The sequence below is a fragment of the Oxyura jamaicensis genome, chromosome 1 (genome assembly GCF_011077185.1).
Source record: "Oxyura jamaicensis isolate SHBP4307 breed ruddy duck chromosome 1, BPBGC_Ojam_1.0, whole genome shotgun sequence".
NCBI lineage: Eukaryota > Metazoa > Chordata > Aves > Anseriformes > Anatidae > Oxyura > Oxyura jamaicensis.
Window position 1 is genome coordinate 142,056,395 of NC_048893.1, and position 27,385 is coordinate 142,083,779.

Consider the following 27,385-nt stretch of genomic DNA (forward strand, 5'->3'; position numbering starts at 1 on the left):
TGCACCTCAGCCTTGTGGCCCTGAAAAGCCCCAGCTGTTCTGCTGCTTCGCTGCCAGTGCTTGGCTGAACTTCCAGGAAGTCACCATCAATCGGACAGCTGGGCTCACGGCCACCCTTCGCACGTGTTCCTGCTGCTCCATGCTATGGCTGGATGGCAGCTCAGCTCCTGGGACAGTCAGGGACAGTGGCAAGTCCCGTCCCATGGTAGGGGGTGGGTGGCAGCTGGGGTACCAAAGGAGCTCTGGCAGGCCCAAGCTGTCCCCACCTCTCCTTTCTGGAAAGCCCCTCCGTACCTCATAACCTGCCAACATGGTCCTCATTCCTTTCTCGCTTGCCTATGGCAATGAGTTGAAAACAGCTAGGACATATTCAGCTTAGTGAAGCCAAATTTTTCCAATCTGCTTGCAGACATCTCCCTCTGTCGCATCTTCTTGGGAAAGGCTGCACCCCTGTCTGTTTGAACACCAGGTGCCTCCTGCACCCAAGGCTGGCCCAGCTTCCTCCCCGTTGCCACCCAGGGGTGTCTCCTTGGGCAGGGTGGGATTTGGCGGGGGGTGTAGGTGGTTCTGCTCCACAGCCGTGACACCATTTCACTGGCTTCTCTTCTTCCTCCACAGTGCACAGGCTCTGTACATCCTCTAGGCCTGAGGCAATGCCTCTCTCCTCTCTTTCTCCCTTGCCAGCCTGCACACATGAAAGATTTTGTTTTTACAGCTTGGGAATACAACAAAATCCATTGTTATTTCCCAGGGAGAAGTCCGAGTGCTGGGAACAACAGTCGGTTCCCATGGGGCCAGTCCTTCCAAGAAAAATTCCTGCGATTAGATGTCATTGGGGGTGGCAAGGAGGCCTGTGCCCATGACGAGAGCCTCTGGGGATCCAGCTGGACTTCAGGACTTCATGGCAGCTCTTCACCAGCTAGCTTCACATAGATCCCTGCCCAGAGTGCTTTGGTTAAAGAAGAGCTCTTGACTTCAGGAAGAGCTCCCCTTCCTTATGGTCTGGGACCCCAGCTGGAGGGACAAACATCAGGGCATTAGCTTGTCTTCCCTAGAAGATCCCGAGATCTCACTTTGTTTTTTTTTTTTTTTTTTTTCTTGTGTGATCTCGCTGTAGTTTATGAGAATTATCTTGGTATTCTGCTCAATAAATCTCCTTCGCAGTGGAGGCTTCAGCCTTGCCTTATATTTTCAGAGCAATTCCAAGGAAAATAATCCACTGTCCAATTAAAAGTAAATGTATATTAAGGCGAAATCACCCCATGACTGCTGCTAGAATCTGTTTGGGGACAGCTGTTCAGAAAATATGATTTAGGGCATTTTTTTTAGTGTATGCTTTGGAAGTCCAAAGTTGCTTCATTTCCAAGGTCACATAAAAAAATAAAATAAAAATAACAATATAAAAAAAAAAAAGAAAAATGTTAACAATGTGTAAAAATGTCTAAACCAGAAGCGGTAGCCTGGAAGACATGAATTGATGTCTCAGAACATACTGTTCTTTATTCTTGCCTTGTTTTATTTTGACATTTTTCAAAGAAGAACTCATGATTTTGCTATTTTTAGGTTGATATTTTGGGTTGAAGATAAGATACATATGGAAGGTACTGGGAACTGTGCAGCTCAATCTGATCCATCAGGTCACCGATTATTTAAACATGAGTTTTCCTGTCAGCACTCAGTGAAAATTCAAAAAATAAAAATAAAAAAGGAAAAAAAAAAGAGATTTCTATTTCAGAAATACCATAAGACATCACTTGAGTGAGCTGACCAGGCAGTCTGGGTAAAAAGGGTTTAGAAACAAACTAAAAATGGAAAATTCAGTCTAAATCTCTAATAACAGTTATAACTTGCCACCATACACTTATCAGTTTATTTAAAAGTGATCCAAGCCTGTTATCAAATTAATTATTTCTCGTTTCTGTTGTACTAAACTGTAAATACACAAATATTATGTGACTAAGCTTTAAAGCAAATGAGTTGCTTTTTAGACCTCAAAAGAGAAATATTTCTTTCCAGGAGAAAATTACTCGCCTGTTTGACTGAGTTCTTTGCCCCTGTGCAGCAACTATGCTCCTAGACAAGGAGTAAAAAACGGGGAGGTAATATTTTTGAGATTTTTTTTTTTTTTGTGATCAGCTCTGAATACAGGGGCTTAAAATTTTATTTGTTAATGTTGGTGTGGATGTTTCCCCCCCCCCCCCCGGGAAGGAAAGAACAGACAAAAAGCTATGCAAAATACATTTAAACTAGAGGTGGTATACCCGAAAGTTTATCTGTTTAGTGCTGCCTATCTCAGCTGGTAATAATAGAGATTAACTCTACTACAGATCTTCTCTTGGCTATTTCCTAAGACACCATACCAGTACCTCTAGTAAACACGTAGCCTTTTAAGAACAGCTGACCCCTTGCTGTCTTGGCAATTGATATGAAATAAATAAATATGAACACCTGAAAGGTGGTTCATTGATTCATTTCAATTGGTTTTTCAAGGAGAATATTTCAGCCCCGAAGGGGCTGACCCTAGTCAAAACCTTTCAGAATAGAACCGCAGTCCTCGATCCTTGATTTTCTACCACCCTCTTTAGGCTGCTGCTGGTACAGGCAGCAGTGGTGGCGATGGTCCTCAGGAGAGATGCGACTACACCAGCAAGTGTACTTTAGCACATCGTTTCTTCTTGCATATAGGTCTGGTAGTGCCGTATAGGTCTCTACAGGGACTTAATGTCACAGGGCATTTTGGCCTGTCTCCACAGGGCTCAGAGCTATGCATGGAGCAACTGGGAAAGCTCCTCATGGATCTCCTTTGCCCAGGCCATGACTTGGCCTCTTGTTCTGAAAAGCTGAGGGGCCTCATCTTCATCCAACCTTATATAGGTTGGATGAAGAAATGCTGCCAGTTTGCCTCACAGACTACATTTTATGTACGTCACACTCCGTTTTTAGTCAAGGACTCTATGCATAACACTACCCTCAAAATTTCTAAGAAAAGGCGAGCTTTGGGCGAGGAGGCTTTGCTGTGAATACTCTTTGGAGCCCATCAGTGCTGGGGAGCTTGCTTATTTACGCATGACAAGGTATTTACAGCTAACCCTGTGCAACAGAGCGTAGGCAGCCAAAACAACTGTGCTGCCTTATGCTCCAGCAGAGCCCCCCATGGACGTCTTTGCCTCATGCACCCCCTAACCCTGCCCTGCTGCCATTTGGGACTGTCCCTGATGGGGACATGGCACAGCCACAGGAGCGAGCACAGGCACCTCTGCTCACGGAGAGGAAATGTTCATCAGCTCTGGGAGCTGATCCTGCCGAAAACTGCCTGGGAAAGGGTGGGCAGAAGAGTAGAAGACAAAGACCCCAGAGTATGAGCCAGGCAAGGGGGCTCTAAAGTCTCCGAAAGGATCTCACCTTTATTTCAATAGCTGAATAACTCTTACTGAAGATAAACAGTAGCTATTGCTAATTGTGGGCATCACTGCCTAAACATTACCTTTCAACATCATTACCTTTAAATATCTCCTTTCAAACGAAAGCTCAAATAAGCTATTTCAACATCTAAGTGTCTTATTTTGATCATACTGTATCTACCCACAATTTAAACCTTAAGGGACAATTCTGTAACTGCATCCTAAATCAAGGATTTGGATGGGGGTAGCTCCCTTGTACCAGGTCAATCTGGCATTCACCCATCTTAACCAAGACCTCTGTGATTCTGGTGACTTGTGTGGATACTCAGAACTGTACGCTGCAGTTCGTAATAACCACCTGATGATACAGAAGTAGAATGGAAATGTAGACCATAATTAATTTCCGTCAGTTCTCTGAAGATGACAAAGTCCTCCATTTTGCTCACTGACATCTGTGCAGAACAGGAAAAGGGTTTTGAATTCCAACTAGCCAGCTGGCTCTCTAGGAAAGACTGTGCTCTAACTGTGAGCTGCTTATGTAGGATATAAGAAACCCAGGATCAGTCGCTAGTGCTTGCAATAGGAAATAATCATCATTAGAATTAAAAAGAAATTTCCACTTCCTAGGCTTGTATACAGAAAACGTTACTTTCCACAAAGGTAAATCTGGTCACAGTAACAACTGTGATGGGGTTGTGCTCAGGAATGCTGGACTTCCTGCTGGGCTACAGACATGGCTGTTAAGAAAAGTAAATGAAAGCAATCAGATCCCACTGATAGCTTAGCTGGATAGTGTCATTGGACATGGCCACCAACCCATCCCAAATCGCTCCAGTTCAGTGTGAAATTCACCTCTTCCCATGGCATGATGGTCCTTAAAGCCAATAATCCATGAACGTACAAACATCATCCTCTTCATACGCTGCAAGGGTGAATCTGGTTTCTTGTTTCTCACCCAGCTGGGGCCATGGCCAGACACAGACCTCCAACATGTTCCACTAAATCCACGTGATCAAGAGGAGGGAGTGTGCAGGAGGAAGGGAACCACAGGATACGCAGCTGGCTTAGGGAGAACCCAGATGTGATGACATCCTTTAATTCCCCAGTTCTAGATAAGTGTGACAGGATCACCAGGATAAAATGGTGTTTCTGAGATGGTCCAGAAAAAGATTTGGATCCAGACCTGCCAAGCACCTCACTTTTGAGGCTTGCCACAGCTAGACAAACCTGCCTTTCTGTTCAAAATCCAGCCTATTTTTATACGATACCCATAAGCAGCTTTTAAGACCATGAGACAAAAATAAAACACAGAGCATATTTACATAAAGGCATTCAGCAAGAAGTGCTGAAATTTATTCAGATTTTCATAATTACAATAGAGACCTCTGACTTTGAACCTCTAAATCACAACAGCAGTAAAAAAAAAAAAAAAGGAAACGGTGAAATGGGTTGTATTAAAGTGCAATGATGTGGAGGAAACCATTGAAATAACAAATGAGGCTGCAGCGAGAAATGAAAGGACAGTCTTATCGTAGCGATGACAGTAAATATATAGAAGTAAATTATGTTACAAAATGTACAAAATAACTTACACAGATGAAGATAAGCTGAATCTCATGCCGCCATTTCATTGTTAAATACCAGACTAAATATTCCTGGTCTGCACAGTATTACGTGGGATAATTAAAAAAAAAAGATCAGAGGATTTCTGTGTTGGAAAAGACACCTGAAGTAAAACCCTGACCCACCTTTATATTGCAGTATTGCAAGAAACCTAAGTATTTATGAATTGTAAAGTGACACATTCAGCAGCATGAAGACTATAAATACATCCTTTACATTGATACATTATATCTACACATATACATATCTACACGCACACATACGCACCCCCGCACACTTATCTGCATAAACGTGTGGGTGTGTATACATATACACGTTTCAATTTGTACTGACCACAGTCAGCTACCTTTTTGATTTTGTCTGGGGAAAGGTTGCTTTTGGAACTGAGGACCAAGATCATTCTTCCAAGTATTTCTCCTTTAAGTTTCCCAAGCTACAGCCTCTGAAGTCTAAATTTCTGGCATAAAGATAGACTTCAGGGCTCAGCCACCAGAGGGTTGGATAATTAACAGCAATTCCCACTGGCATAATTTTCTTAGCTTAGTGCTTCTGAAAAATTATGCTCTTAAAGTCCATAGTATTTTTAACTAATATGACATACAAATCGGGTAAAAACCTATTTTCATACAAGTAAAAACATTATAAATATGTAAAAGAATGAATACATTATTCCATACATGCATACAGTTTTGTACTGTTTATAAGGACGAAGGGCAAAGAACATCTCACAAAGTAAAAATTTATGACATGGGCTTACATCATACCTCAAAAAATAGCAAGTTTAGCATTATCCTTCCTTAAAAAAAAATTCGACCACAGGACAAATCTGACTAATAAATATTTTTTTTTTTCCTCCCAGTGCTCCCCCTTACCGAAAAATTATGTCATTTTTGTCTCTTTGAATAAATTTGCAACATACATCATTGACTAAAAGTATGTCTGGCTTCTTGACCTCTTAGGTTTTTCTGGAGAAATGCTCTTGATCCGTAGGGAAGCCACAATAGTTTCCTTTGTCTATAACTGCATGCTAATTAGAACTGAAGGTAACTGTGCAATTACAGTTTAATAAGAAATCATCTAGTGAAGAAGAATATTTGTGTCATTGTGCACCTGCATAAGGAGAAAGATAGTGCTAAATTGCCAAAGCTACGTAAACACAGTGAAATTGGTAAAGAGTTCGGTTGTGAGGCCGAAATGTCTGAGAGAACAGCTATTTCATTGCACGTGCTATCAAAAGGTTGGAAAGGATAAAATAATATTTTCTTTTGATGCTGTTGTGGTCAGTGAATTAGTCACCTCTGCATCCCAGTCTCTAGGGCACAGAAGAGTATCCTGAAGACCCAAGAGAAGAGAAATGGCTGGACCAAATTTACTTCCTCGTTCCTGAAAAAGTCCCCTTCACTGCACTGAATGAGGTACATCCATGGAGAAAGGGTATTTTGGGGGAGAGAAATTTTAAAATCTGATTTATTTTTTGGCATACCTATCCTGTACAGTGGCTACTATGTTATTAGTTTACAATAAGGATTTATCACTCAACACATTTTGTTTGCTCACTTTCAGATTCTGGATGTTATGAAAAGTACAGTTCTGCAGAAACCTGATTGTTTATTAATGGAAAAATGTGTTTTATGCTAGCACCTCTGCAGCTCCAATATTCAGAGCAGAAGCCTCTACCATACCCTATTTCAAATCACTTAGTTTTATTTACAGCTTCACATTCCATGCACTTTCCATCATAATTTTCTGTGAGAATCTCTGAAAATCACCAGAGAAAATGCTCAAAGCCAGCAACACAGAACAGGTGGTTCTTCATTTGATTCCAACGTCCAGAACTCCACACAAGATGGCAAACTCCAGTTTACCTTCCATGGAGGGTGAAAATTTGATGTTAGCCCTTAATGTCCGAGAAGCTGGTGCTGCTGGCATTGCAGCTCTCACTGCAACTTGATGATGTGCTCAAAGTGCTGGAAGCAGTGCCTGATTCTGGGAAAGAGAAAGGAAAAAAAAAAACAAACACAAGAAAGTACAATGTAGTTGTTTTTCACAACTTTCTTTCGTAACAGGAATCTTCAGATAGACGATCATCGCATTTATAATAAAGAGCCTACCGGAGCTGCTTAAGGATTGAGCTGATTTTGAATTGCCTATGAGCATCAGCAGATTGCTTGCTGGGATCCAACCTTCTCTACCAGTGCTCAGGTTCTTCACATACCTATAAAAAGAACAAGTAGTTAGATTGCTTCATTTACCGCATTTCAAAGTCTTGCCCTAAACATCTGCCTTCTAAACGCAGTTCCACATATAGAAGTTTCCAAACAGATCTGCGTACCAAAGTCCATCCTCCCCTTCACGAATCAGTTGAACTAGGTCTCCACTTTTCACTGTAAATTCTTCAGAAACTCCTCTTTCGTAATCAGTCACAACTGTGTATTTACCAGGAGTCTAAATGCACACAGGGAAAAACACAAACAAATTATTTCTCTAGTACTTTAAAGTATGTTGCAGCTTTTGTTATGAAAATTAAAGCACTTTTCCCTTCTTTCTCATGCACATGCACGTTGAAGACAGTGTAAATATGCACAAAGAGAGGCAGTATAACTTTGCTGTTTAATTCCATGCAAATTCGGTGTGTGAATTCTCACACCCTGAAAAACATTCTGTGAAACGTTTCCATTACTACAATTCAAATCTCTACCAAAAAAAAATAATAATCCCGAGGGAAAACAAAAAAACAAAACACACAAAAGAATGGAGCACTAGTGACACGACATATGTGACAAGTAGCTGAACATGTCATCACTTGACTTCTGTACTACAGCATAAGCATTTGCAGTCTTGCTGGTCTGCAGGTACACCTTCCCCAGGTACAAACAAAAGGCTGATCTAAGAAAACAATTTATTTAATATATTTTTCATTGCCCTGGGAGTTTTGCCCAGCTGAGGATTTCAAGGCAGATACTTTCTTTCTCCAGCAAGCTTCAAAAGCATTCCTACACACTGTCACTCAACAGTAGCATTTGCTTAGCCCAACAGGAAAGCATTTCTGGTTACCAGCTTCATTTCGTTTCCTGCTCCTCCTCCTCCTTCTTCCTCTGCATCTGATGAATTCAGTGGATCTTCAGCACTAGACCAACCATCATTTTCTTCAGATGCATCAAGAGAATGAGATGTTTTAGCCCAACCTTTGTGAACAAACAGCCAACAGTTAACTTTGCAACAGCGTGCCACTGACTGGGAATGTTCTTCCCCCTGAAAACCACTGAAGTGATCAGCACAAAAGGAGGAAAACTTTACACAGGCAAGTTATTACAGCCACAAAGTGAAAGTCAAAGCTAGCAAAAGGTGGTCAATTTCCATCAAAGTGGATTTGTGGCAATGCAGAGTGATGAATTTGGCCATTAGGATTTACGTAAATAGAAAGAATGCAAATTCCCAACCTAAAAAGAACCTATTTCTGCCTTATCGTCTCATTCAAACTGTTGAACACTTAACAGCTGTCAAAAAATTCAGCAGGAGCTACAGGCACTTCATATGTTATCTGATGATGCAGTTTACTGTTTAAGGGTATCCAGGCCAGGCTGACACAAGGATACTTAATCACACTGAATTATCTTCGTGTTAAGTCATTGCACCAAATAGCACAAGAACAACCTCCTGCCTGTCACTTTTTGCCTAGTGTTCCCTTTTCTCTCTCTGTGTGAAGCATTTCATTTATTTATGAGGCTGGATCATATCCAGAGAGCACAAAATCCTTTTCCAAATAAAACTACAGTAAGCAGGATGCTTTTCACTGAGGCCAGCAACTGCTAATGCATGTGCTGAGCTTACAATGAGAAAGTCAAAACAACAAGGACAAATAAACAGTTCCAAGTAACATTTTGGTTCAAGCCAAATTGTAACACTAAAAAACTCAATGAAAAAGACTGAAAGGAAAAACAAACATCCCAACTTCTAGGTAATTATTAGTTAAACTGAGTGAGCATCAGAATCTTTGCTCTTCACTGCTGCTGAGGCAGTCTACATTTGCTGCCTGGCTGGTCATGCCACTGCATCAAGAAAAAAAACAACCAGGAGCATCATCAGAGTAAAACCAAAGCAATTTAAGAAATCACTCAGAGCACACCAAACCAAGCGGGTCTTTTACCTCGCCTGTACTGCTGGATGACCTGCACGAGGTTAGATGTACTGACCCATTTGGCCCTGTCCAAGGTTGAGAATGAAATCTGTGAAGAAACTAATAAGTTCCAGCTGTATTCCATGCAAATTTCATTGGAAGCACACTTCTAGTAGGCCCTTGAGACCTAGCTAAAACCCTTTGTTATTTCCAAGTTAAGAACAATGCAACAGAAGAAAACTTGGTTTCTTCTAATTGTTCCAAGCTCTCATTAGAAACAGAACCAAAAAGTTGCACAAAAGAAAAAGAAAGTGACACCACCGTAATTGCTCTTCCCATGGCATCACATTCACTGGCCTGCTCTTTTGGAACACTTTGGGTAGCAGCTCCTTTGCCTTTCTTTTCGCATATTGTGTTAACAGAGGTAGGAGCAGACCTGCCTGATCCTGCCACAGCAGCAGTACGCCTATTCCTCATACACGCTGGCACTCTAACAAGCCCATCTCATCTGTGGAGAAAAAAGTGGTCACCACGGTCACCTAACTAACTGAAGGCTGTGAGCTTACACATGCTGATTCAATGTGCACGTGTGTATTCTGCATGATGTGACTACATCAGAGCTCCCTATAAAGGCAGGGCATGCAAGGAAGTGGCAGAGACATAAGGAAAGACTAAGCAGAAATGAGCAAGCTTAGATTTGATGGTGCCAGGAAAACTCAGAACTCATAAATTGCTGCTCTTCAGAAACAGGCCCACAGGGTTCTTTACAAAGACAGAATCCATCTCCAAGATAGGATTCTGTCACTAATTCACTTTCCTTGAGCTCACTGGGGTTAAGTAGGAGGGATGCAATTGCGAAAGGAAACAAGTGAGGGCAGTGTGCTGTGTGCTGAGAAGCTGTGACCATCTTCTGGTGCAGCTTCATCCTGAAGCGGCTGAGCTCACCGCATGTTTATCCCTCTGAGTTGGTGAAGGAGAAAAGAAAGTGTCTGTCAAAAAAGAGATCAGAAGGTGCAAGGCAGAAAGGGGGAGTTAGATGTTTTAAATTAATTTACTTGATTTTGCTTCTTAAAGTGAGAGGCTGCTGGACAGGACAGCAATTCAGAAGTGTGTCCACAGGACTTGGAAGTTTCAATATAAATTAGCAATGATTTAGGAGTTTCCATGGAACTTGTGGATCTCATGTGCAGAAAATCAACACTAACTCTCATATCCACACTTGTGGAGTTTGTGCACAAGTCTGGCCTAGGATTACATTGCCTGCTGCTCGGACAATGTGGGTAGCGTTGCACAGTTTCCCCAGCACAGCAGCAGAACCAGCATCATTTCCACAGGTGAGACAAAGACAAAGGCTGTGGAAACCTGGAGAAGGAGACAGTGGGGGGGCTTGAAAGAGCTTAATCTTTAGAATAATATTTTCTAAAAGAGATAGATGGCCACGTGGAAAGAGAGCCAGGAAGAGAATGACTACTTTCCTTGTACTCTAGTTAATGAATCTCAGGGATTTGTACTTAAGCCTTTGCCAACAGCCTTGCTAGTTAGAAATGGGTCATTTAACGGAAATGTTTTATTCATTGCTTAGCTGTGGGCTGGGAGGACAGGAGGCAAACTGCTACTAGGGGGTCAGTTAAAGTATCGTGGGTTAAAAAGGTAGTGAAAATTGCCTACTGTGAACCAAAAAAGATGCAACAAGACTGACTAATAAATACGAACTGAAAATGGAGTAAGGCAATGTACGTTCCACAGGACAGTGATGATGCCCACTCTAATCAGAGTATATGGCTTTCCTTCCCCCTGCTCTTTTTTCCCCTTTTTTAGTAGTTAAATCCTCTCTACAAGGAGCACAGGATGCTAACTGGAAAACCATGCATCTCATAGCAGCTGGATGCCATTGTAGTTCCATTAACACCTAGCTTCTGGTTGCTTCTTCAGCAGAACATCACTTTCCCACCACCTTGTTCTAAAAACCGATTTAGCCATATGCTACTTTATTTGAGGCCAAGGTAAAACACTGACAAGTTGTGCTATCAAAACCAACGTATACAGAAGCTGCTGAGCCCATTTGGAAGAACACAGCAGATACCAGCACTGCTGCACACGTCATCATCATACAGGTAATCCCCAGTGCTCTGTTGGAACACCGGGGATGGGTGGGTATTTGTGGAGTACAAGACGTGGTGACACTCTACCTCTTAAACCAAAAGGAGTTGGATCGCTCACTACTTCATGCCGTTTAGGTTTTTTGTCAGGACTGGTAGGAGAAGCTGCAGAAGGATGAATAGGCAAAAAACACAGAAGAGAGATATTGGAGAACTGGAAAAAAGAGAATAGGTGGATTGCATGCTAAATACCTTTGAGTTTATACTGGAAAACAAATGGATTTTTGTGATCGCTCTAGAAGGTAATTAGTCATGTACAGCTTAAGATGATTTGACAAATTTATTTTATGGTAATAGATGAAAGTATAGGTAAACTTTTCAAAATGAACTAGACATCAAATGAATATAATTCATTTCAATTTTAGACAAACATTACCAAATAAACAATCATTTTAAAATAAATCTAGAGCTACAGCAATACCTGGTCCTGTAAGAAGGATCATTGGCAATGTCTGGCTTTTAGCAGTAGGAGATGGAGTTTCTGTCAAGGCAAGCATGGGATATTAGTGCTCACCTTATTAGTACCAGATACACAACCTTACAGTCTCTCCAGAAAGAACTCAAAGGTAATCAAGTTTTGAAAAGGCATTCTGAAAAGATGCTTGGAAAAGAAACAAAAGCAGTCATGCTCTTGAACAAGTGTCATCATCTTAGTGCAATTCAGACTGTTCAAAGATAGTTGTTCAAAGCAAGAAGTGAATGTACCAGTGCAATTACTTGGCAGGAGGAAGCAAGAAATATCTCAGAGCCCTATATTTTAGCAAAAAATAAAAATAAAAGAAGAGTAAAGACCATTTCTGGAAGCATAAAGAAATTTTTCTTTACATTCGTATCTAGCAAAACACACATTCTGCTTGTAGTCATCTTCTGTTAAGAAGGGAAGCTAACACAGAAATACTCCAGCAAAACCTTGATTCCTTCTTGCCAAGTACAGGTACATTTGGGGCAGATCCACTGAAGCTAGAAGCAGGCCAGGCATTTGATCTGAAGATAACGTCCTCTAGGTTTTCTATAGGAAGAGGGCATTGTAAACTCCTTAGGCTCCAGTAACGAGACCAGAAGCATTGGAAACTGCACTCTTTCCCTCACATCTCCAACAGCTCTCCATCTTTCCACACTGCATTTCCCTCTCCAACAGTGGAGCAAGTTTCTCTCAAAAAATCTCCCTGTCATGGTGTGTGATGCAGGAACCTAGCCTGGACATAGGAGAACAAGCTAACACATACATTGAAAAAGTACACATGAACCTGTTACACTACAAACATGAAGTGATGTTCCAATTACAACCTTAAATAGAAAACAATCTAGCTTTTTCTTTTTTATAATTATTATTTTAAATTACCTTTCTGACTTTTGAGGTTAGAAAAGCCCTGCAGCGTAAAGCGCTTTTTTGACAGTACAGAGCATTCTGAGGTAGAGCTAGTGTCATCTACAAAGGAAAAGAGACACAGAAAGAAAGGGAAGAAGGCCAAGAAAAGGTCAAGGCAAAAAAATCATTCACAGCCCTGCCAGGGAACTAGCATTTCAGGATGAGAAAGGAAAAACTGAAAGTCCAAGTACAACCGAAGAACCCAAGGACAAGTTGTTCTTACTTGTACAGGGGCTTGCAGTACCACTAGTTCAGTAAATGATCTCAGTTATGCAAACCAGAATTCATGAGAATCCTCTTCAAAACAGGTAATGCCAAGGAATTTATCCAGAAGATAACTGAGGAGCTGGCAGCTCTATGAGAACATCTACTACAGTCTAAATAACCCATCGTTCCTCTCACCTCCTTTTCTCTCTCCTTCACCAGGGAGGCTTTGGACCTGTCCACAGCACACAGAGGAACGCAAAAACCCCCAAGGTAAGGGCAGATTGGCCTGGCATGTTCACGCAGCGTGCGCAGCACTTTGTGGGTGGGCTGCCTTAGGGCTACCAGCAGCAAAGTCCTGCTCCTTCAGGTATAACATTGCATTTGCCTGTATTACCATGGCTACTGTGCTGGTGGATCTGCCTGTGCACCTGCAGCGTGAACATGCTCTTCACAGCTAAAGATCATGATACATACGTGTAAACTCACCTTTGCCTTTCTCAGGGTACTTTGGTGCTACTGTGGTGACATAACCTTCTAGACTTGTGAGGTCAGCTTTTCTCTCATCCATTTTTTTTGTGTTTCTGATGTTGTTCCTTGAAGGACTGTTTATTGGAAGAAAATGAAGACAATCAGTCCCTCTCCAGCAAACGGATCTGAACAAGGGTGATGACCTTGTGTCACGGGTTGCCTTTTACATGCAGATATGAAGGCTGAGAACCATTTCTTAGCTGCTTCTCAGTTCATAGCTTCTAGAGTTGAAGCTATGCACACTGGTGACTGTGCATAGAAAGACCATGAGCACATATATAACAGAGAAAAGCTCCCCTTTTGACTGCAAACACATACTATGGCAGTGGAAAGTACTGGAAAGGCAGCTGCTCAGTACAACTTCCACTCACTCTTCACTACAGACATATTCTGTGAAGACAATTTCCTCCTGAATATGGTAAGGAGAGGAAAAAAAAAAAAAAAAAAAACAGAAAAAGGAAAAAAACAACTCTGCCTTTTAGAAGCTCTTAATGCAGGAAACAGACAAGGAACGAACAAAGATGATATGCTGAATCTTGCAGCTGGATTCCCATTACACCTTGGATTGGGAATGAAAGGGAGAGAGATCCCATGAATACTCTGTATCTGGGAAGTTCTCTGTAAGTGGTAAGTATTTGCATGAAGCATGAGGGCAGAGCGCTACTGATACATATTTGAGCACACACCACATGGGAATGACTGGAGTATGTGGGCTTATGGGTAAAGCCCATATGTACACACATGCACATAATGGCATGAGGAAAAAAAAGTGTGTAGCACAGGTCAGATAAGGGCAGAACAGCAGGAGAAAGCAAAAGACTATACTTATATAGTTCGGTATGGTGAAGGACAAAACATAAAAATTTAAAAAGCTTGACTCCAAACTTGGGACACTAGAGGAATGAACACATCACTTAGTAAGAAAGCCAAAGGAGGGAAAAAAAGGAAAAAGAAAGAAACAGAATAGAATGCCCTTGCAGAGGAGAAAAAGAAAAATAGCATGAAAATGGTGAGAGAAAAGAACAAAGAACAAAGAAAAAGGCTGCTTCACATAGCTACATAACTCTCTTACCTGGGGTGTAAAGTATATAATTAGCTGTTCAACAAAGAGAACTATAATACCATCAGAATTTTGGCTGGCATAGAAAATTACATATCTACAAAACCTGTGCCACTGTTGCTCTCCAGAACTATCAGTTCTGGAGATGTATACTCCATTCTGTCAGTTTTGGAGATGCATAAACCCCAAGCTTTACAGCTTTATATTAGAAAGAGACCTAAAAAAACTCTAAGATGTAAGGGTCAGCATTAAGGGACAGGAGTAATAAAGAACTATAAAGTGAATGTGTTAGTATATTTGCAAAACAAGTAGACTGATTTGACAACAAATTTACTTACCTTGTACAAGATGATGCTGGTAGAGGTAAACTCTGTGTGTGTTCAAGTGTCCTGTGCTGACTAGCTTCTGTAATGGAGAAAAGAAAAAGAACCATTAAACTGATTTGTGTTCTAAGCTTTTCATTTTTACAGTCCTACACAGTGAACAGAGTAGGTTTTGAAGTTCAAAAGAGAAAAGAGATGAAAAATATATACGCGTGTATATATCCAAAATATTTTACCTCTGCATGCCTGCAGTTGACTTGTCAGCACTTTTCTTATTTCATTTACCCAAGTAGCTTTAACTTCAGGAGTTGGTGCCTACCCAAAAATAAATACAATCAGCCATCAAGCAGAGAATACTTCTTCCACAAAGAGCTTCAAGCCAAAGCACAGGCTTAAAGGAATCCTTCAAGAGGGACAGCTAGACCCTCTATCTAGTCCCTCAGTGAACAGAAACTGTTTGTAAGAATTTGAACATACTGAGTAAGACTGTGCAAATGCTACAGTTTTACCCCGGCTCCCTCGCACAAGGAAAATAAGGAGGTGATTGGTGACAGCCAACATGGTTTCACTAAGGGCAGACTGTGCCTGACAGATCTGCTGGCCTTCTACAACAGGGTTAAAGCATCGGTGGATAGGGGAAGAGCAACTGACATCACCTACCTGGACTTGTGCAAAACATTTGACACCGTATCCCATGATATCCTTGTCTCCAAATTGGAAAGTCATGGATTTAACGGATAGGCCACTCAGTGGGTAAGGAATTGGTTGGATTGTCACAAAAAACTGGGATCAATGGCTCAATGTCCAAGTGGAGATCAAGTGGACCACTTGTTACCAAGTGGTGTTCCTCAGGGGTCAGTACTGGGACTGGCACTGCTTAACATCTTTGTCAGCAACGTGGACAGTGGGATTGTGTGCACCCTCAGCAAATTTGCTGATGACACCAAGCTGTGTGGTGCGGTCAGCACGCAGGAGGGAAGGGATGCCATCCAGAGGGACAGGCTTGAGAGGTGGGCCTGTGCAAACCTCATGAAGTTCAACAAGGCCAAGTGCAAGGTCCTGCACCTGGGATGGGCCAATCCTAAGCACAAATGCAGGCTGGGTGGGGAATGGATTGAGAGCAGCTCTGAGGAGAAGGACCTGGGGGTGCTGACATGAGCTGGCAATGTGTACTTGCAACCCAGAAAGCTAACTGCATTCTGGGCTGCATCCAAAGAAGTGTGGCCAGCAGAATGAGGGAGGTGATTCTACCCGTCTGCTCTGCTCCCATGAGACCCTTCCTGGAGTGCTGTGTTCAGCTCTAGGGCCCCCAGCACAAGAAGGACATGGAAATATTAGAACAAGTCCAAGGATGAACAAAGGTCTGGAGCACCTCTCCTGTGTGGACAGTCTAAGGCAGTTGAGGTCATTCAGCCTGGAGAAGAGAAGGCTCTGGGGAGACCTTACAGCAGCCTTCCAGTACCTAGGAGGGGCCTACAGGAAAACTGGGGGTGGGCTCTTTGGCAGGGAGCACAGCAACAGGGCAAGGAGTAATGGTTTTAAACTAAAAGAGGGGAGATTTAGATTATCCAGAAGAAACTGCTCACCAAGAAGGTGGTGAGGCACTGGAACAGGCTGCCCAGAGAAGCTGTGGATGTCCCATCCCTGGAGGTGCTCAAGGCCAGGCTGGATGGGGCTTTGGGCAACCTGGTCTGGTGGGAGGTGTCCCTGCCCTTGGCAGGGGGTTGGAATTAGGTGATCTTTAAGTTCCCTTTCAACCCAAACCATTCTCTGATCTGTGATTCTCCCCAAAATCCACTAACTCCAGTGAAAGCAGTAGCAATAGTGTATGCAATATCCCCCACGAATATTGGGGGACATGGATTTAATTATTATTATTTTTTAAAAATAAGACACTGTATTTGAAAAGTATCACTTACAAAGTTACCTTATGATTCAACCTATTCACTGTGGGCTTTTTTTGTTTTTACATTCTCTCATCACTTTTATCACTATTATATCACTTTTTTAGTGATATAATAAAGGAAAGAAAAAAACAAAAAACAGATCCTGTTGGGTTAGAGCCCACATGCTTTTTTTATTATTATTATTTTTTTAAAGGTAGTGGCATGTTATTACCTGTACGATGTAAACTTCTTCCCGTGCATTATACCAGATTTCAAATTTTTTTGCATCGCCTTTGACATTTTCTGTTATTCCAACTGCGGCCATCTAGAAGCAAAGAGAACAGAAGCTGACCTATCGAATTGCAATTAAGATAACAGTGGAAGCAGAAGGCTAATAATATTCTTTTGTAATCCACTTCTGAAAAGCAAAACCATATTTGGTTTCTCCCTCAAGTAAAAGAACTGCTAATAACACAATCTGCATTTTGGACATTCAGTGCTTCATGTCAGCTTGGCTACCTTGGAGGGAAGAAAGGCTTGGGTTCATTAAATAAACTGAGTCTGATTCACAAGCTGTCTGTTCAAATGCATACTGACAAATCTGACATCTATTTTTAAAAGCACATTATTATATTTTCTGTGGGATTAATGCAATTGCCATTCAGCTACACTGGTATGGTTTAGATTTTCTCAGAGGAGAATTCCCTACCTCCACCAGCAACACAAAGTGACACAGACTTGCAATAGCCATTATATGTTTGCCTAAAAGGGTGAAGTTTACACTGCAAAACTGTAATGCATTTTCACTGACAAAACCAAACCAAACCACAAAACTCGTATTATTGCAACCTAGGCCCTCAGTACCACTACCTTAGAGGACTGCTCAGTGCCTTACATTTAAGGAGTGTTTGTAGCTATAAGAAGGTGCCTTCTCATATCCCTCTCCATTTTCTTCTCGCTTTTTACAGAACAGCACTGCTTTCTCATGGAGGAACAGGTGTCGCTGCATTGGCTTGAAGCGTGCCAAATCTTTCACCTTTGAGTGACCCTTTTTATGATCAGTCCAGACATTGAAGGATCCCTGCATTAAAAGCTTGCCCAGCTCATTCAGGTTTCCCTGGAACAAAAAGTGATATATATAACTACAAAGAGGTAACATCTGACTAAAACACACACTCTGAACAGGTCTTTACAAGTTCTGTCATTCCAAGTAATCTCTCACATCAGTGTTTATGTTGAGTCTGGAAAGGTAATGAAAATATAGTCAGTGTTTAATATTCTCTCTCTCCTACACTGTTCAGGCGGGATTTTACAGTCAAGAGTACCAGTAGCAAAGATACAAAGAACATAGAAAGAGGGGGAGGCACAACACACATTTATTTTTCAAAAGTGTCTGCTCCAAAGCTCCTTGCATCGCTCCCTTCTTCCAGAAGTTTTAGGTGTAGTTTTCCATATGTATATAAAAAAAGAAGTAACTCCCATGTGGCAGTAGCCTAGAACACACTGTTCATCATATGATTTTTCTGTTTCTATCTTGGTGTCAGGTAGATCAAAGGAAGAAAGCTTGGGTAGACAAAGGAAAATATTATTCAGAGCACAAAAATTTCAGAAGAGTATATAGATCCTTCTCCCATTATCACATAATTACATAATGCAGTTTAAAGGCATCTTTTGTATAACATTCTTCTCATTCTTAGTATGTAACAGGGAGTAAGTACACCGTACATATGCATTTAAAAAAAATAAAAATAAATAAAAATACTGTTACTCACATCATAGCCTGTAATGGCTATCTGGTGCATAGAATCATTAACTGCTTTGAGAATACCCAGTATAGAAGTTAATGCCTCCTGGAGATCTTCGGCACCTTCACAGTTCTTACTGTATTTCAGCATTTCCTGAGTGGGCAAGGAATGACAACATACTTAAGTTTTGGAAACAGCAATAAGTAGGAATATTTGAATTTTAACACTAAATTTGGCCTACATTTCTGAAGTTATCCAGTGAAGTCAACACCATATAGACTAGTGGATTAAATACTGATTGACTCAGAAGACCCCAAGGTCTTCTTTACTTCTTATCTCTGCTGCTAATTAGCCACACGTTCATCCAAACTTTTTTTTTTTATAAGCAATACCTAAGAATTTTACAAGACTAAGTTGGCAAGTATTTTTCACCACAAGTGCTTTAAACAAAACAAAAAAATCCTAGTGTCACATCCCCTTTTTAAAGCAAATAAACAAACCTGAAACATTTGTTACTTTTAAAACTTGCAAACACAGGCAAATTCCATTTATTATTTGAGTTATTGTGAAGACCTGGGATGGCTTGGAATGCTAGTCACAGACCTAAACTTCGAGCACTGTCTATGCCTTTAAAAATGTAATCCTTCTCCAATGTGCTTATTGGTGAAGCTGCATCTTCTCATTTGGTTCCAGATGAGCATAGCGGCGAATTCATGTGGAACCCCACAGGCTTCATAGCATGAGAATAAGCATTTACTAACAGAGCGTAGAAAGTAAAGACACTTTAAATAGAAAGCCTTTCAAATGCTCTTCTCTTCAGGTAAGTTTAAAGTAATTAATTCTTTATAAGTTGTTAACTTTAACTCAGTTTTAATGCAATAGTAAACTATTGTTAAAAACAATTGCTGAAACTCTTGTCTATGTGGTATATATTTCCTAAGACAAGTCAGTTTCAAGCATGGCAAAGACTTAGACATTCATTTTAAAATTTATAATAGTATATTCCTCTCATTTTGCTCTGTCAGTATGTCTAAATGAATCAGAGTGGCAAAAATACCATACAGTGTGCTCAGTTAAGTACATTTCCTAGAATGTGAGTTGCTTTGAAGACTGTGATTAACTGAAGCTTTCTGGACACTTTCTCAAATCCAGCAAGGCTAATTCCTGTGACATGCATGAGGCCACTATAACTGACAAGTAGCATGTACTTCTGACACACTCTTCTCTTTGTTGCAAAACCTTTTAGTCTTTTTGTTTTTCTTCATCAATGTCTTCATTCCTCTCTTCAGCAGAAATGTAAAGGCAAAAGAAGGTACACATGGTGCCTCTGTGGTAATGTTTAATATTAGCCTGCCTACTAGTAGCTTTTTGGCTGAAAGAGAAAGGAACTGAGCTGAAAGTTGATAGACTGGAATTTCCTTCTGTTTTAATTTATACACCTCTCTACTAACTCCTGGATTTCTCTCCAGCAGGATGAGAGAAGCAGGATTAAAAAAAAGGCAAAAAATACACTTAGTTTATTAACACAAAATTACATAGTTTCATAACACATACCTTTAGCAATAACTGGTATTTGGTTATTCTTTGAACGGGTTTCAGCAAGTATGAGTCCAAACTGAGCTTGTGGTCAAGTTTCCTTTGACATTCCTGTAATCAGCGTCAGATTTCATTGGTACACAGATCAATATTTTTTATCATTTGTTCTTGAGATAAATTATGAATTTAAACATAAAGCAAATACACAAATATTTCAGAGACTCAAGCAAGCATACCTGAAAGAATACAGAATCTGAAAACTGCCTCCACAAACTTTCAGATCGAGGTTTATTTTGACAGTATTTTTCATAAATCTGGAAGTCTTCCATCTGAAATCAGGGAGAAAAGCAAAATATTACTAAATTCTTATGATTTCAGATGAAGTTCGTAAGAAGTTTTTTCACAGTAAATAAAGCTAAGGAAAAAAAAATGCAATTCCTTGAGGCATCCCTAACAAAAACAATTATTCAAACTCACTAATTTTGTAACAGCTATACATTTTATGTATGGAATATATGAATAAAAGGTTCCTGTTAATTTTTGTTTCAGTTTAATATTAGGCACCTTATGACAAAACATGTTATATTTACAAATATATTTACACTAACATACGAAAAAATTGGAATCTTTTAATTTAATTCAATTAATCCCAGAACGTGAATCCCTCTGTGTAACTTATTAAAAAAAAAATACTTGCCCTTCTTTACAAATTTTTATTTTGTGCTTTTCAATGGAATTTTTCCTAAGTCATTTATTTACTATTTTACCAAGTTTTTATAATCCATTTACTATTATTATTCATTATTTTTACATCTATTTACTATTATTACATCTATTACTATTTTATCAAGTCATTTATTGTCCCCTTATCACTTCAACATTGGCTTCAAGAGTTTGCTATTTTTTATTCATGGTTGCTTACTCAGGTCTCCTGGTGCTTTTGTTGCTCCAAGAGACTTGCATGCATGGGTAATCTATTATATTTATTTGTTTATTCATGAAATTTCATTTTCTGAAACTTATTTATTCATGAATTTTTCCACTTTCTCTTACAGAGATGGCCAACCCAAGAACTGTACAGCCCCTCCGTTGACCTTAAATTAGATACTGTCTAGATGCTGAGCTTTTCTGTAGTTCATTTCACTGTTGCATTAAAAAAAAAAAAATCCCAAATAACTCATGAATGGTTTTTTATACTCTGAAGTCATCAGCAGGGCTTCACAATCACCTTATTACAAACCTAGACATGGCCTCACAGTTCTAATTCTGCAGGAAACTCACCATCCTGTATCTGTTTTCACACATTTGCCAACTTCAGATGAGTTAGAACAGCATCACTTCAACATTTGTTGAAGCGAAAGGAAGTAAGACTGCGTTGAAAAGGTCATAACTACAGATTTAATTGAAAGGCTAGGTAGGAAGTCAGCAAGCACCTCAGTCCTTCCATTTTAGGGAACACCATCCTCATGGATGCTTCCAGTAAATGGTAGGGAGAGGGATGACTACTTCCAGTTTTACAGCTTCCAAAGTTAGCAGCAACAGAATAAGACTGATTTCCATAAACAGATTCCCATTTAGCCTTTGGTATACTACAGATGAGACTCATTGTTTAATAAACCCCAGATTAAAAAGTTTAATTTTGCCATAGCTTTCTATTTTCACAATAATAATAAAATAATAATAATAATAAAGGACTTTTGAATTGTTTTCTTTAAAGAAAACAGAAACAAAATTCCACCAAGGAAAGCTAATCAAATAAAACAATCAGTTACAGTGATGTGAAATGATCCAGTACATGACTCCTCTTCATGTTTTCCTAAATGTAACTTTAATAAAGCAATTTTCTTTCAACACTCCAGTAGTTCTTTCTATCAAAATTAATTACTCCACACAGTGGAAAATATCCCCAACTCTCAAACCTGTTCAAGACAGACAAAGGGGATCTGGTGGCAATTGCCACATGAAAATTACTTTCATCTGTAACAGTCTTAGAATAGACTATGAATAAAATGCCAGCAAGAGATGACACATACCTGATCCAGAAAGCAACGTCCTACCAGTTCTGGGTATTCTACATAGTTTTCTAGTTCTCTCAAGAATATTCTACAAGGAAGAAGATTTTATTAGAGCACATGTTAAAAGAAAGTTGTAGTAAATGATCATGTTCTTGCAATTTGTTTTTTAAACTTAGGAAACAGAGTTGTATTTCTGTACTATGAAATTAACAAAGCTGTTCTAGATCACGTTTTTAAAAAGGGATAGCAAAATGAAATGAACGAACATTCTGACCAATTTCTTTTAGCTTACTCTTGCTGCAATAGAAAGGAAATACAAGATTTTTTTTTTTTTTTTTCAGGAAAAAAGTTTGTTTTCCTGCCTTGTGTATTAAGCAGCAGGATTTGTACAGTTTAAAGTTTTTTTCCTTCCAAATGCTACCAAACAACACAGAGCAAATAATTTTTTTAAAAAGTGGCAAAACCTAAAGATTAGTTTTTCCTGAATAAGAAAGAACAATTTAATACACTTTATATTATTGAAAATACTTCTTTTCTAACCATTACAATATTATCACATGAAGGAAAACACCTTTCTAATAGCAAGAAGGTCACTTGAGTATAACATTAAACAGCCTCAAGCAGATACAAAAGTATTGAGAATTTATACTTTAGGATAATGATTTACTTTCCACAGTAAGTTTCATCAAAAATAATAATAAATCCCCGAACTTTGCTTTAATTAGCTTGCAACCAGATCACAATACCTTTCCTCAATATGACCACTCTGCAAAATTTTACCTATGTTCTGAGAACATTTAAATACAGTATCACACAGTTTTACTCATCATTTGTAAACACTGTGATCTTCTTCCCCAATGGAATATGAATTTTGACTTGATAGACAGCCAGATGGGACTCAGTAAGCACCTTTTAGCAATTTAGGTCAGATTAAGAATACAAGAATCCCATTCAAATGCTATTTTTATATAGGGATGCAAATCCTCACCTGTTGTGAAAGTGATAAATTTCTTCCATATTTCCAAACAAAATATCCTTCTTGTTTTGGAGTTCTGGTGAAATGAGGTGAGCCATTAAGGGGTTGTCCATCTCTGCAGCATACCCCTGGAACACAGAAGAGGGGCACAGTGATCATTTCCCACTGATCATTTCCTTTTACTTGTAGCACTTATCTCTCTTATAAGGCAGTCCGCCTCTGCAGGCTGATAAACAGCAAAGTAATAATCATGAAGTATGTCTACAAATTCTGTTCTTCCCTCAGTCCAGAAAAACACACCTAAAGTCCTTAGAAAGATGCATGAATAATTATTGGAATTCTTAGCTGAGCAAGGATGAAACAATGCTTGCAAATGCTTGCAATGCTTGCAAATGTTTCACCAACAAAAGGCTATGAATTCTCATACTCCTTAGAAGTCACAGTTTGACTTTTGCGTTAGAATTTACACATCTGAGTTTAAAGCCACAGTTCCAGTATACATGCAAGTCATCATGTTAGTGTTAGCTTTTATGATGAGGGAGCAGGATGGTCGTGCAGTCACCGTCCCTGGGGGTGCTTAAAGAAAGGTTGGATGTGGTACTTAAGGATATGGTTTGGTGGGTGATATTAGTGGTTGGGGGAAGGTTGGACTAAGTGATCTTGGAGGTCTTTTCCAACCTTAATGATTCTATGACTACAGTTATTTCTACAGATAACAGAAACCATTAAGCTACAAGTTCTATTTTAAAGATGCTTTCATTAGATTTGCCACCCAAAGCCATAAATTTAGATTATGACATCTTCCATTTATTGTATAAGGCCACATTCTCTGCATATGCATATTTGGCACAAATAAAGAAAAGAGGGCACACATGTGGCTTCAGCTCAAGAGTGCCCTGAGGACACTATTCTGTTATTAACAAATCTCACAGGAAAGACAGACTGAGACAGAAGGAAAAGAAAAGAAAAAAGTGCAAGAATGCTTTAGTACCTGTGATAGTAATACGCAGCAAGTGTGATGGAATAGCTTAATTTAATGGCAAATGATGGTACCTGCTTTTCTTAGACTCCTGTGTGAATGAACTACCAAATGCCTTTCAGTCATCTTCCCAGAGACAAACAAGCTAAAACAACATCATTTGAATTTGTCCGTTCAATCAGGGGAATTGAACCAAACCATATCTACCAAAGAACAGATCATACGGATTGGAGAACACACATTAGGAATGATGCAAGATTTGGCTATTAATGCATTAAGCAGCTGAAGGAAGATGATGTGACCTACTTTAGGTTTGGATCAGATCTCTCTCTTCCCCCCAAACCACACTGTCATAGACAAGGTGGTCACAGAAAAAAAACAACTGCATTAGTGACAAGTGACAGATTTCTAATAAAAAGGATGAGCAAAATTGCACCTACAATCAAGACTCTCAATTTCAAAGTTAGTCAAAATGACAAAAAAGTAGGAGAACTAGCTAGTAAAGTCAGCTAGCCTCAAGAATTCAGGCATTTGGATAAACGAGGGATTAGATTTTTTTTTAAACAGTGCTTTAAAAAACTACCTTTCATTTTCCATTGGAATCCTTTGCAGACAGAAAATGCATAGCAGAGAAATGCAACATAAAAGAGACATTGTCCATACAAAAGAGTACCAAGTTATTTTTACAGGATAATTGGAAAGATTAATACCATAGGAGAAACAAAGGAATTGGGAAAATAGTCAGAGCCATGGACTACTAATAAGAATTACTCAAAAGCTGGAAGACTGCCATTGAACCATACATCAGCAAGGATCTGATCTGAAGTTACTGTTGGCAGTTCTGATCACCCAAGTTCAAGAGAGATGAATAACAAACTTCAAGGAGATACTGAGAAGTGAGCTTGGCATGGTCAGAGTGCTGGAGAGTCTCTCACATCGGCAGAAGACAAAGAGCACTTGACCTAGCAATACAAAAAGGTTGCACTATACTCTATGTGAAACAAGAGAAATACTAGAGGAATAGAAAGATTCTGTAACACCCTCCAGTATCAGCAGGAAGGACCCAAAATTCTTCAACTATTTGATCTTGATTTTAAGAACAGAATTATATAGACCGTATTGCATGCAAAAGCAAGGAATAAAGCAACCCTTAAGATCCACTCCAGACCTATATTGCTTTATTACCACACATCAGACAGCTATCCTTTTGATGACATGTCCCAGCACTTGGACAGAACCCAGAACGGGAATGCTATTGGGAGCTGAGCACAAAATAGGCAAAGACAAGGCCAGAGTTCCTTCAGTACTCTTACTTGAGGTTATCTACCCAAAAATTATCACTGCTAGTCCATAACTTAAGACAGTTCCTATTTAAGAGCCTAACATTTGCATGGATACCAAAAGTGCCCAAGTGGCTCAATTTTGACACAGCCTGACTGAAAAAACTCACCCTCAAGCTATCTGAAACTTTGTCATTTCCTACAATCAAACTGGACTACAGCAAAATGATGTGTCCATGTATGAAGACTTGACAAATTTGAGGAACGATATAGAACCCTGTATCATATTTCTACAAGCAACACACAGTACCATAATTATGCCTCCATAAGCATGGAGTAAAGGAAAACATCTTTGTTTCCTTCACAATTTTGAATCAAGATGTTATTATTCCAAGGCACTCTTTTGCCATAGTTGTACCTAAGATAATTGGAAGATCACCTAAAGGTCTATAAAGAAGGATAAGTCAATTTGCTACGCTGACACAAAATTCGCTCAACACAAATTCATATTCTAGCGTGAATTTCTTCTCTCAATGCAAATTCACATTCCAGTATGACACGATCTTCCTGGAGCTGACCCAAGATTCTGGAATGAACTTCTGCAGGACTTAATGACCATTACAAATGCCACTGTGTTCTACCTAAATAATTAGGCATATCTTATTTTCTGCTGAATTTTTGTTTACTAATATAAAATCCTAGTTGCATGGGTATTTCTAGGAAAAATATTGTACATTCCTGCCTCTGGAATATGAGACAGGAAAATACAAGACAGGAGAGATGTAACAACCACACTACCTGATGAGACAAGAGGAGGCATTAGAACAATAAGGAAAGCATACAATCATCCATGAAATGAAACAGAATTAGATTCATATCAGCCACAGTGAAATTTAATATTTACCTCAAGAACACAGAGAAGTTCTTCCACATATGCTCTTTCAGTTTCAATAAGTTCATTAATTACATGCCTGTAAACAAAGCACGGTAATTAAAGAAGGCCTATTCACTTATGCAAAATATTGAGGCAACATTAACTTTGTCTGTTTCTACTTTCCTGCAGACAATAAAAGAAACGTTTCCAGTTCAAGTAAAATGAGATTTTCATTGACATTTCTGTCAGCAGTTCATATATTCTTATTGAGAAGCATGCATTTTAAAAATGTTTAAACACACTTTCAAGTTTAAAACAGGAAAAAAGGCCAAAAGCTAGCATTTTAAGTGTTGTAAGAGCTGAACTGAAGCAGTGAACAGCTTTGTCGCTGTACATACAAAATCTGCCTATGCTGTGTTTGCAAGAGTTAGAGCTGCAAAGAATTATCAAATACAGATTTCAAGATACACCGGTCATTTTAAGTTTTAGGCTTTACACCATACTTACAAATATCACAGTGCCTCATTTTAAAGTTCAATTTCCTTAATAGTCAAGCAAGCATATTTTCCCCCCACTTGTAATTCTGGATGATTTAGTATGTGCTTACAACAGTGAAACGACAGCAAGAGCATCCAGTCTTCAGGTAGAAATGCAAGTTCTGCTATACCACACACAGGTGGTATTAAGTTATTCTTGGAATATATGTGATACTATTTAGTTTTTATACGTGAATTTGATTTTTCTTAACATTTGTCAAAACAGGGACTAAAGAGAGTCAAATAAAAAACTTCAAAAGTTCTCTGAAGCATGGAGACCAAAATCTTGGATAGATTTACAGAAGGCTTATTCCTCAAAACTATGTCGTCTTTGAAATGAAAATATGTAGTTATCTTGCCATAGCATTACCTTGCTGAAGCAAAGCTAGATTCTGGTACTATATAAACTACAAACAATGCTGCAGACAGACTGAAATACCTTCCTCTATGTACAGAGCACAGCCAATGTATTTCAAAAAGCACTGAGACTTAATTCAGAGAAGCATACTTGTCTTATCAAATCCTTAGCCAAACTCAGACTCTACTGGAACCAAATCAGAGAAAGAACATTTGTTGTTTATCAAAATATACTTACTGCCGTAGCACAGCTAGGTTTTCTTCATCATCCATCGTAGATCCTCCTCTGCTTTGATGGAGTTCAGTCACTTCACTCTAAAGATGGAAACAAACAACAAAAAATAATCACAGCATCACAGATGGGGGTGAAAGCACTTTAAAATATGGAGCTTTGCACTCAGCTCTATTTGCATG

At 39.4% G+C, this 27,385-nt stretch overlaps 1 protein-coding gene across 14 annotated transcripts in view; it reads right to left on the minus strand.

Moving 5' to 3' along the window:
• Positions 1-4,723: 4,723 nt before the first annotated feature.
• Positions 4,724-27,385, minus strand: part of MCF2L (MCF.2 cell line derived transforming sequence like) — a 162,522-nt gene continuing 139,860 nt past the window's right edge. For 6 of the 14 annotated variants that reach the window (XM_035317599.1, XM_035317669.1, XM_035317607.1 and 3 more), the window contains 19 exons: positions 27,210-27,286; positions 26,109-26,175; positions 22,958-23,073; positions 21,988-22,057; positions 20,191-20,283; positions 19,973-20,065; positions 18,446-18,571; positions 17,569-17,790; positions 16,906-16,998; positions 15,024-15,102; positions 14,803-14,869; positions 13,363-13,478; positions 12,643-12,729; positions 11,722-11,781; positions 11,331-11,405; positions 8,079-8,209; positions 7,357-7,469; positions 7,136-7,239; positions 4,724-7,010 (listed from right to left, as the gene is read on the minus strand). In XM_035317599.1, coding sequence (XP_035173490.1) covers positions 6,916-7,010; positions 7,136-7,239; positions 7,357-7,469; positions 8,079-8,209; positions 11,331-11,405; positions 11,722-11,781; positions 12,643-12,729; positions 13,363-13,478; positions 14,803-14,869; positions 15,024-15,102; positions 16,906-16,998; positions 17,569-17,790; positions 18,446-18,571; positions 19,973-20,065; positions 20,191-20,283; positions 21,988-22,057; positions 22,958-23,073; positions 26,109-26,175; positions 27,210-27,286 — 1,884 coding nt within the window. In that variant the 3' untranslated portion in view covers positions 4,724-6,915. Of the gene's footprint in view, positions 7,011-7,135; positions 7,240-7,356; positions 7,470-8,078; positions 8,210-11,330; positions 11,455-11,721; positions 11,782-12,642; positions 12,730-13,362; positions 13,479-14,802; positions 14,870-15,023; positions 15,103-16,905; positions 16,999-17,568; positions 17,791-18,445; positions 18,572-19,972; positions 20,066-20,190; positions 20,284-21,987; positions 22,058-22,957; positions 23,074-26,108; positions 26,176-27,209; positions 27,287-27,385 lie in introns of those variants that run through there. The other 8 variants (XM_035317678.1, XM_035317688.1, XM_035317632.1 and 5 more) reach the window with 7 other exon arrangements.